Here is an 11,714-nt window from a genome sequence, read left to right as displayed (position 1 = left end):
TAGGATTTAAGGCATGCTTTATTACAAACGTTTTAGTAACACAAATAAGGAAATTACAAAATATTTCTAAAATATTTCCGTCTAAAAGAGAGTTGCACAGTCTTAAATACTCAGTTACAAGAATAAACAACACCTTGAAAGAAGGGGAGGTTTTCACACAAAGAATTGTCATTTAAAACATACAACAAACCAGCATGTTTTTTTAAAATCCAAGGTTACAGATGTGGAGGCCAGGAAATGCCGCCCCTCCTCTTCCTGGAACTGAAGCAGCCACAGAAAAAGGGAAGACGGTGCTTTCCTTTAGAATCCAAACTCTTCCTCCCTGCCGTTCCTTCTCTTAGCATCTTCACAAATAGAAAAGCTTGTTTGCCAGTTCCAGGCTTGGCTCTCCGTGGATGCTCTGGCTGACCAAAAATGTCAGTTTGTTGGCATATTGACAAGGCGCTGGCACTCTGATTAACCCCTAGGAAGCAAGGGAAAAGAAAGAATGGGGATGCCACTAACTTGTACTGCCACCTATGGCCAAAAGCGGTAAGATGTTTCTGGAATATTGTAAAAAATAGCAATAGCACTTAGACTTAAATACCGCTTCATAGTGCTTCACAGCCCTCTCTAAGCGGTTTACAGAGTCAGCCTCTTGCCCCCAACAATCTGGGTCCTCATTTTACCCACCTCGGAAGGATGGAAGGCTGAGTCAACCTTGAGCCTGGTGGGATTTGAACTGCCAAATTGCAGGCAGCCGGCAGGCAGCACAAGTAGCCTGCAGTACTGCACTTTAACCACTGCGCCACTGAGGCGCTAAAAACAAGAGTGCCTAAAAACACCCTCCAGTCAAAGATATTCAGCAGTCTACTAGTTCCAGACAGAGATTGCAAGTAGAAGGTGGGTCTCATCTCGGACTGGCCATTTTCCAGTTGAAAACCCAGAGGAAGGCGCAACTGTATTTTTCAAGCTTTAGAATATTTCGCACTTCTCTGCTCTGGAAAGGGTTATTTCTAGCAAGCATTTCAACTGGTGGAGTAGCACCAGCTACCCTCCAATCCACTGGTCAGTCGGAGTTTAGAGCATGCAATTCCCTTAAACAACCTGCCAGCCTGGCTGCTTTCCTGAAGTACCTCATTCTGAGAGGCTCTACCAGAACAGGCAGCTTTGTAAGCCAGTGCAAATAGGCAAATCCAAGGAGCAACGACCTTGGTCCAGGGGTGCTATTCAGCAGGTTCTGACAGGTTCTGGAGAACCGGTAGCAGAAATTTTGAGCAGTTCGGAGAACTGGCAAATGCCACCTCTGGCTGGCCCCAGAGTGTGGTGGGAATGGAGATTTTACAATATCCTTCCCCCAGGAGTGGGGAGGGAATGGGGATTTTGCAGTATCCTTCCCCCAGCAGTAGGGAGGGAATGGAGATTTTGCAGTATCCTTCCCCTGGAGTGGGGAGGGAATGGGGATTTTGCAGTATCCTTCCCCCAGGAGTGGGGAGGGAATGGAGATTTTGCAGTACTTTTCCCCTGGAGTGGGGAGGGAATGGATATTTTGCAGTATCCTTCCCCCAGGAGTGGGGAGGGAATGGGGATTTTGCAGTATCCTTCCCCTGGAGTGGGGTGGGAATGGAGATTTTGCAGTATCCTCCCCCGGGAGTGGGGTGGGAATGGAGATTTTGCAATATCCTTCCCCCAGGAGTGGGGAAGGAATGGGGATTTTGCAGTATCCTTCCCCTGGAGTGGGGTGGGAATGGAGATTTTGCAGTATCCTTCCCCCTGCCATGCCCACCAAGCCACGCCCACAAAACCGGTAATAAAAAAAAATTGAAGTCCACCACTGCCTTGGACCATGGACAAAATCCAAGGACCAAGGGCCAGTGGAATGCCTTGCCTTCAGAAGTTGTGGGTGCCCCATTGCTGGAGGCTTTTAACTGGACAGCCACTTGTCTGAAATGGTATAGGGTCTCTTGCTCGAGCAGGGGGTTGAACTAGAAGACCTCCAAGGTCCCTTCCAACTCTTTCATTCTATGTTCCTCAAAACGATGTCTTATGTGACCAGCTGTTTGGCTGGCTGAAGGGTGAATGGTGATGGTACCACATCTGAATGGAAGCCAAGGGAAATGGTGGAATCAGGAAGGCCAATGTGGTTGTCTCTCTCACTCCAGAGACTTTGGGCTACAACTTCCAGCATTCTCAGTGAGCAAGCTTTGCTGGCTGGGTGACTGGGAGTTGAAATCTACCACATCTGGAAGATGCAATCTAGAAGAGATTATTTCCTTCCTAACTTCATCAGGAGATAGGAAGGACTGTCTCTAGGTTGACGGAAATGTTACTTACAGGCCAATTGTAGTAGAGGTGACACATCTTGAAAGTGAGGCGCTGCATATGGTCCGGTTTTAACCGGTTGTCATCATAAATCACGTTATAGTACGTGGGATTGACAGTCCCTTGGCGGGCAAGTTGGCTAATCAAGAAAAAGTCATACCTGTTGGACAAAGGTAGAATTAGTCCTGGGAAAAATGTCGTGGGGCATGAACTGATTAACAGCGACAATCAAGGCAACAATTCATTGAGAGAAGGATTTCTTATGATTTCTATCCTGCCTTCCTAATCATTAAACTAACTCTAATGTTAATTGGAAATTAACTGCAACTAAAGTAAAAACACAAGAAATGTTTTGAAAACTTAGAAATTAATTTGTTAAGTCATTAGCACGGGTGCTATTCAGCAGGTTCTGACAGGTTCTGGAGAACCGGTAGCGGAAATTTTGAATAGTTTGGAGAATTATGGCTGGCCCCAGAGTGGGGTGGGAATGGAGATTTGGCAATATCCTTCCCCTGGAGTGGGGTGGGAATGGAGATTTGGCAGTATCCTTCCCCTACCATGCCCACCAAGCCACACTCACAGAACTGGTACTAAAAAAAAATTGAATTCCACCACTGGTCATTAGTATGTATAACTTGGTGTAAAGGAGCTAGGTTCTATTTATATTATGTATCTGTATTAGGATACAAGGTAAAGGTGTTCCTGTCCAGTGATGTCTGACTCTAGGGCACAGTGTTCATCTCCGTTGCTTGGCCAAGGGACTCAGCGTTGTCCAAAGACAATTTCCGTGGTCGTGTGACCAGCATGGCTATACACTAAAGGTGCACTGAACGTTGTTAGCTTCCCACCAAAGTGGCACCTATTAATCTACCTGCTAAATGTCTATGGAGATTCTCAGTCATCCAAGTCATGGTTGTCCCAAAGGTGCTTTTTCAAGAAACAACTGGACTTTCTGGGGGTTTTTTTGAAGATGTTTTGCTTCTCATCCAAGAAGCTTCTTGGATGAGAAGCGAAACGTCTTAAGGGAAAAGAAAAACAAGAAAAACAAGAAAATCCAGTTGCCTCTTGAAAAACCACCTTTGGGATAACCATGACCAACATGACTGAAGAAGCTTCTTGGGATGAAAAGCAGGAGTGAAATCTAGCAGGTTCCGGAGAACCAGTAGCGGAAATTTTGAGTAGTTCGGAGAACCGGCAAATACCACCTCTGGCTAGCCCCAGAGTGGGATGGGAATGGAGATTTTGCAATATCCTTCCCCCAGGAGTGGGGAGGGAATGGGGATTTTGCAGTATCCTTCCCCTGGAGTGGGGAGGGAATAGAAAGAAAAACAAGAAAGTCCAGTTGCTTCTTGAAAAAGCACCTTTGGGACTATTAATCTACTTGCATTTGCATGCTTTTGAACTGTTAGGTGGGCAGGAGCTGGAACAGGAACTCACACCATTGCGGGACACTCGGGTCTCAAACCCTGGCTGTCAGCTTTCCAGCTTTCAAGCTCAAGTGTCTTTAACCACTGAGCCACTGCATCCCCTTATACCAGGATAAGCAAATATTAATTTAAGAGGATTGATTGCATGTTCTGAATGTACAGCAGTGGCCAAAATTGTGGAAACCTTTTGGGAAAAATGTATTTTCTAAAACTAGCTAATAACATCACTTTTTTTTGGAGTAGTACCATAAAATTATATATCAATGGAAAGATAATTTAATCAAGAATGTAATGCAATAACTTTTATGAAGGATTCGCTATTAGAATAACAGTTACAGGATAAAGAAGAAAAGTGAAACACGTGGAAAAAAAACAAAATATACAAAAATTATCACCACAGAAAAAACGAGATATACAAAAATTATCACATCGGTTAATAGTTGGGTAACCTTTAGCGTGAATTATGGCCTTACAACGTCTTCCCATGGAATGAACCAAGTCTTTTAGTTCTGCAGCTGTTATAATGTGAAACCAAGATTGAAATCTATTAACTGGATTTTATTACTGGGTCGCTTCTGACAAGTTTCTTTAGTCGGCTCCATAGATTTTCAATTGGGTTAAGGTCTGGGCTGTTCCCGGGCCATTCCAGAGGTGGAATATGATTATCTTGAAACTCCAAAAAAAGTGGTGTTATTAGCCATCAAACCTCAAAAAGACACTTTCCCCAAACGGTTTCCACAATTTTGGCTACTACTGTATACAAAGCAGTGCTTCACACACTTATATTCTTTCTTTAAAACCTTCCAACATCTCAAAATAATCAAAATTTCAGCCCAACCAACTACAGCATCATATCACCAACCACACTCCTATGTAAAAATAAAAAATAAAAAATACGCCTCCTCCAACTGTAAAAGGTTTCTTTATCATTGTGATATATAGACCTAAGAAGGTATATATTGTGACAATGTATACTTGCCAGTTTGGTTGGGTGGCTTCTGAATCAATAACAGTTCCAACAAGAGGATTCCTTAGGCCCCCGTTAGACTCAACGAAGAAGCGAGAGAGGCATTTCTTTTTCACAATGATCAATGACATCTTGGGTCTTCCAGTATTAAAAGTAAAAAGAGAAGAAATACAATGAAAAAGCAGTGCATTTCTTGATTAATCATTCATTATTTCCACTGTGAAATGGAAGATTTTTTTTTTTTTGTCTTTTAACAACCCATAATCCCTTGCGGAGTGGAGTCTAGGCAACTGATTGGAGCTGAGTGTTTACTGGCCGGATGCCCTTCCTGTCACCAATGCAGAGTTCACAGCTGATATTTACTCATTGTGCCCAGAGAGAGAAACAGTGGTGAAATTCAAATTTTTTTACTACCGGTTCTGTAGGCGTGGCTTGGTGGGTATGGTGTGGCTTGGTGGGCGGCGCAGGGGAAGGATACTGCAAAATCTCCATTCCCACCCCACTCCAGGGGAAAGATACTGCAAAATCTCCATTCCCACCCCACTCTGGGGCCAGCCAGAGGTGGGATTTGCCAGTTCTCCGAACCACTCAAAATTTCTGCTATTGATTCTCCAGAACCTATCAGAACCTGCTGAATTTCACCCCTGGAGAGAAATATCTGCCGCTACCTAGGATCAAACTCACAGCCTCCTGATTATGAGGCGAGAGCTCCACCTCTAGGCCACTGCACCACTCTGTAAATGAAAGATGCTGCAGATAAAATCTGGCTCCCAACAACTGTTATTATTTCATAGTATTTTATTCAGAGATGATGGCTAAAGTTTTCATATTCCCAGAGAAGAAACAAATGCAAACATGATGCCCAGTCTCCTGCCTATACGTACTGAACAGAAATGCCAGCACCCAAATTTTCTTCCTTTCTCTGCATGAATCCCTTTGTTTGCAAAAAGGGACTTGTTAAAACCAAGATAGTACAAATATAGCACTGACCAGGTGTAATCTAAAAAAAAGAGAGAAGGGAGAATTCATTCAGAACAGGGAAGGAGAATTTGCAGATGCACCCTGAAATTCCTCCAATTCTTTTATCTTCGGAGTTTGGAGAGTGGAGAGTGGGCCGAGGACAGAGCAGCATGGGGAAAATTGACTATCTGACATATTCTATCACCAACCTGGTACAAGATAAGAAATATTTACCTGCACCCCCCACCGCATTCATCAAGGACACTTAGTAACTGTGGGACTTCATAATCCATCACCATCTTCAACTGTCCATCTCCTACGCCATCCCGGTATATGATTATGCGTGCAGGTGGATGCCCATTACACTTCTGCCAATTGTTTATAGCATCTGTAGAATTGCAAGAAGGAGAAATAAAAAAAAAAACGGTTTCGGGTAACTGATGGAGGGAAGGGAACCAGCTGCAAGGTATACCTTATTATTACAGGGGAGTTAACTTTCAGGAGCAGCTTCTAGATAAATGAACGCAGCGCAAAAGGTATTACACCGGTCCACATTTTAAAAAAAAACTTGCCACTTGCTTGAAGAAGTTATATTACTATGCTGAATACAGCTGGGGGCAATATTAGATTATTTCTCTGGTATCATCTTTACTGGAAAATGATCCAGTATTGCCCCCCACAACTGCCAGTTGATATACAGGCAGTCCTTGGCTTAGAATCACAAGTCTGAGACCAGATTTTCGGGTGCTAAGCAAAGTGGTTGTTAAGTGAGTCATGCCCAATTTTACGGCCTTTTCCCCATCTTTGTTAAATGAACAATGTGCAGTTAAGTGACTCACATATTAAGCCAGAGGTCTTCAAACTTGGCAGCTTTAAGACTTGCGGACTTCAACTCCCACAATTCTCCAGCCAGCTGGCTGGAGAATTATGGGAGTTGAAGTCCGCAAGTCTTAAAGCTGTCAAGTTTGGGAACCCCTGTATTAAGCGAATCTAATTCCCTCTCCATTGACCTTGTTTGTTGGAAGCCGGCTGGGAAAGTCACAAATGACAATCAAATGAGCCTGGGACGCAACAATTGTTGTATATAATGCCAGTTGCCAAGCGGCCGAATTTTGAGCGTGTGATGGGTTACAATGGGGGTAAGGTGTATGTCACTTTTTTTCCAGGGCCGAAGTAACTTTGAACAGTCACTGAACAAATACTTGTAAATTGGAGATTAACTCTAAATGCAAGGCATATTTCACACCCTTTATACGCTACTCTTTTACCTTCCATGCAGATCCTTAAACAATCTGCCATGCTTGTTCCTGCAGACTGCATAATGCAACGCGAATACCACCTGCACGCAAGAGAATGTCAGTTAGTTACAAAGCTCTCAGCATAGTTAAAAGAATAACGCAGGCCCAGGAATGGGGAACTTCTCTTCCAGATGTTACTGAACTATTGAGGAGTGCAGTGGCTCATGAGGTTAGGATGCAGGAGTGAGCCGTGGTAGCGCAGTGGTTAGTGCGGTACTGCAGGCTACTTCTGCTACCTGCAGTAGTTTGAGTCTCACCGGCTCAAGGTTGACTCAGCCTTCCATCCTTCTGAGGTGGGTAAAATGAGGACCCAGATTGTTGGGGAAAATATACTGACTCTGTAAACCACTTAGAGAGGACTGTAAGGCACTGTAAAGCGGTGTCTAAGTGCTATTGCTATTGACAATCAGCAGCTTTGTGTTCGAGACCCGATCACTGCCACAGGACGGGTTGAGCTCCGTCACACAGTCCAGCTCCCATTGACCCAGCAGTTTAAAAGTGGGAGACTGCTAATGGATAGATGAGTACCACTTCTGTAGGCAACTTAACAGGAGCCCCCAACTGGCATCCATCGGGCAATGGTGATGTCACCGTTCAATCCGTTCAACCCAAAAGCACTTCAGTGCTCCGGACATGAATGTTGTAGTACTGAACTATGACTTCCTGCACCCTCCTTAATATTATGGGAAATGGCAAGGGAATGCTGAGAGCTATTCTTCAGCAACATTTGTAGTGCTACCACCTCCTCATCTACTTTTATTTATTTGATTTTTATTCCACTTTTATTATCTTGTAAGTAACTCCAGGAGGTAAACAGACATTATACTCAGTGGTGAAATCTGAACCGGCTTGCCACCAGTTCGCTGGGTGCAAACACACGCTATGCACGCATGCATAGTACACACCAAATGCATGCTTCCCACAAAAAAAGGAGGCTTGGGAAGGTAAGTAGAACAGCGAGGGGGGGAAACAGCTGTGCTATGCGATTTAGATTCACTAGAAAGCAGGATTTCCTACTTTCTAGTGATTTTAAATCGTGCGGCACAGCTGATCGTCGGAAATACCAATTCGGAAGAAACGGTAGCTTTTTTTTACTACCGGTTCACCTGAACCTGTGCGAACTGGTAGCATTTCACCACTGATTATACTACTTTCTCCTGTTTTTCCTACAACAAGAGCCCTGTGAGGTGGGTTACGATGAAAGAAAATGTGTCTAGCCCAAAGACATCCCAGTTGGCTCTCATGCCTAAGGTGGGACTAGAACTCACACTCTCCTGGTTTCTAAGCCAGCACCTTAACCACTACAGATAGTCCTTGACTTACAACCATTCCTTTAGTGACCATTCAAAGTTACAATGGTGCCGGAAAAAGTGCCTTACGATTGGGTTTCACACTTATGGCTATTGTAGCAACCCCATGGTCACATAATCAAAATTCAGGTGATTGACATGTTTTAATTACAGTTGCACTGTCCAAAGTCAATGGGGGGGGGCAGAGTTGCTTATCGACTGCACAATCCACTTAACAACTGCAGTGATTCATTTAACAGCCGGGACAATAAAAGTCACAAAATGAGGCAGAACTCACTTGACCGCCTTCTGGCTTAGCAACAGAAATTTTGGTTGTAAACCGTGGTCGTTAAATTGAGGACTACCTATATATCCTACTGTTAAAAAGCAGTTACAAATGGGGGGGGGGGGTTTGCAGGTAATGAGACATGCTAAATAGGCAGGAAATTCTCATTAACAGAGTACCAGACGATGATGTGAAAATGACTAGTTTGTATTACCTCAGCATGGAGCTGCCATGGCAACACCTGAAACTTGCTGGAAATAAAGAATCTTACTTAGTTATTGAGGCATTCAGGCTGGCCACAAATCCAACAACTGAATTTCCTTTGGTCAGGGTGTCTTTGTTGACATCAATGCCGACGACCATGAAGGAGGTCAACTGTCAAATAAATAAACGACTGAATTAGAGGATAAAACAAAACCTGATGTTTCTACGGAGATTTAACACGATCAATGTCCCAGACCCAGTCATGAGGCAAGGCCTCTTGGGTTACAGGTAGCCTTCCATTTCTGATGGGTTAACTTAGCGGCTGCTCAGAGTTATGACCGATCTGAAAAAGGGAACCTTCAACCTGGATTCACAATTCTGATGCTTAGGCCCCTTCTGTGGTCATATGACGGAATTTTGGGCGCTCAGCAGCAAGGCCACATTTACCGCCATTTGCCACGTCCAATGCAGGGGTGAAATCTACTTACCTTCCCTACCAGTTCAGAAGTGCATGCGCGCCCGGACCCTCTGCACATGCGCAGAGGGTAACAAACAGGTTACTTCCTGGTTTTAACGATGACCGGGCGGGCGGGCGGGGCCTCGCGCTGCCATTGCTACCGGTTTTCCAAATCACCTGCCGCCATCACTACCGGTTCAGCCGAACTGGTCTGAACCAGTAGCATTTCACCCCTGGTCCGGTGGCCACATGACCGCATTTTATGATGGTTTTCCTGAAAACAGGCATTTACTTTCAGTTTTTGGCAAAACTACACCCATAGAGTTTGCTTAATGGACAGGCTCCATTACGGTTGTATGTTGAGGATTAGCTGTACACAGTTTGGATAGGGAATTCAATGTGGAATCTTTATGGGGCATGAAAGAACTTGAAGAGAAGCTGTCAGCAACAGTCGCACCTTGCCTTAATTTTCTTCCTTCAGTGGTCTGATCAGGGAAGTAACAGAAATCATCCATAAATTTCTATTGATGAGAATTTACAAAATGAAGTGAATTATAGGATGGAGTATGTTGGAGTAATCTTTGGTCAAAATTCTGCAAAAGTATATTCAAAGTATAGAATATATAGAGTATAGTATATATTTCTGAAAATGGCATACCTAGGATATACTTTTGGGTGTAGGTTATAGTTTTGCTTTTAAAAAAGCACCCGAGAAAATTACATTTTAAAGGTCCCATCAAGAACACTTACTGTATATAAAAAAAAATTGGAGAAAAGTATATAAAAAACTAAAAGTGTTACTAAAAGTATTTATGTTAGAGACTAAAGCACTGGAAAAGCCATCCAGTGTATAAAAACTATAGATTTTAGATTAGGGCGAAGTCATAAAAATAAAGATTTTTAAATTGAGGCTTTAAAAAGAGCCAGTAATGTCTTTAAAAACATGCATGACAGAATTAGAAGACTCTCCTAATAAATTAGATAGCGAAATATAAGCTGCAGATATAGGTGCTCCTCCACTTACGACCACAATTGAGCCCAACATTTCTGTTGCTAAGGGAGACAGGTGTAAAGTGAATTTCACTTCATTTTACCATCTTTCTTGCCACAGTTGTTAAGTGAATCACTGCAGCTGTTAAAGTTAGTAACATGCTTGTTAAGTGAATCCGGCTTCCCCATTGACTTTGTTCGTCAGAAGTTTGCAAAAAAAATGATCACATGACCAGAGACACTACAAACATCATAAACATATGTCAGTTGCCAAGTGTCCAAATTTTGACCATGTCCGAACTTCGATCATGTGACCATGGGGATGCTGCAGGGGCTGTAAATATGAGAAAAAGGGTCATAAGTAGTGGTGGGTTTCAACTGGTGTTACCAACAGTTCACTTTGCGCACGTGCGCCAAACTTGCGCTCTGCGCAAACGCATTCCATTTCAGAACAGCTGAGGCGCGGCAATCCGCTCTGCCGTGCCTATCAGCTGGGCTAAAAATGAACAAATATAGGTAGGTATAGCACAGGGGCGGGCAGGAGGGCCCAGCTGACAGTCTGTTGTGGCCCGTACGCAGCCTGTGCAGCTGGTGGCTGATTCAGACAGCGAGGAGGCTGGTGTGGTGCTGCGCCAGCAGCCTGTGCAGCTGGCACTCGAGTCGGACAATGAGGAGGCTGAAGAAGATGTGGTGCCAGAGGCGGGGATTCAGCCAGGGCCTTCAGAACCTCCAGAAGCTCCTTTAAGTGAAGAGGATGAAGAGGATGAGCCTCTTCTCGATGCACGGGCGCGCAGAGCTGCCAAAAGGCAGGAGTGGCTCCTCAGGAGGAGATCTCCTCGAGAGTAAGGCTTGGGGCTAATTGGCTACTCCCTTAGCCTATTTAAGGAGGAACGCCGACTGAAGCAATTTGCAGGGAACAACTTATTTCACTCTCCTTCGTGCCTTGATCTTAGTTCTCTGCAAATTGCTTCTGGGCTTTCTGCCAACCATAGTAAGATTAAGATTATTTATTCTTTGGATTCTTGTAGGCTGTTAAGAAAGTTAATTAACAGCCTTTGTTTGAAAAAAAACCTGTTTAATTTAGTAAACTAAGGTTTATACAGACTTTGTGTGTGCTGCGTTCTTTGGGGTCCGTAGCTGGGGCAGAACAGTGTCGGAGCGAACCAGTTCGCTCTCACCTCACCCTCACCACTACTGGCTCGCCTGAACCAGGGAGAACCAGTAGCAACCCACCACTATTCATAAGTCAGTTTTTTCAGTGCCATTGTAACTTTGAACAGCCACTAAATGAACTGTTGTTAAGTCAAGGACTACCTGTATTGTCATTCCATTTCCTAGATGAACAATCAATATCACACCTCCACTTCTTGACATTCCCTGCTTGAAAGGAATTATCAGACATTTTCAAGACAACAAATGCCTGACACGCTGTGTAGAATTCTTAGGACAGATTGGATGATTACGAAACAGTTTTACATGTCAAGAGATAGATGGACAGATACACAAACACACATACACCATGTGACTATAGTAGG

At 43.9% G+C, this 11,714-nt stretch overlaps 1 protein-coding gene across 2 annotated transcripts in view; it reads right to left on the bottom strand.

The window, feature by feature from the left end:
* PIWIL4 (piwi like RNA-mediated gene silencing 4) overlaps positions 1 to 11,714 on the bottom strand; it is a 41,473-nt gene continuing 29,759 nt past the window's right edge. For both annotated transcript variants that reach the window (XM_087894615.1, XM_034408750.3), the window contains exons 16-21: positions 8,800 to 8,903; positions 6,924 to 6,994; positions 5,890 to 6,043; positions 4,708 to 4,833; positions 2,314 to 2,461; positions 1 to 463 (exon numbers count right to left, since the gene is read on the bottom strand). In XM_087894615.1, the coding sequence (XP_087750741.1) occupies positions 347 to 463; positions 2,314 to 2,461; positions 4,708 to 4,833; positions 5,890 to 6,043; positions 6,924 to 6,994; positions 8,800 to 8,903 (720 nt within the window). In that variant the 3' untranslated portion in view covers positions 1 to 346. The remainder of the gene's footprint in view (positions 464 to 2,313; positions 2,462 to 4,707; positions 4,834 to 5,889; positions 6,044 to 6,923; positions 6,995 to 8,799; positions 8,904 to 11,714) is intronic.

This window comes from Pantherophis guttatus, chromosome 5 (assembly GCF_059756535.1).
Source record: "Pantherophis guttatus breed Tessera chromosome 5, ASM5975653v1, whole genome shotgun sequence".
Taxonomy (NCBI): domain Eukaryota; kingdom Metazoa; phylum Chordata; class Lepidosauria; order Squamata; family Colubridae; genus Pantherophis; species Pantherophis guttatus.
The sequence above is the reverse complement of the archived record's forward strand: the minus strand, read 5'-3'. Positions and strand labels throughout refer to the sequence as shown.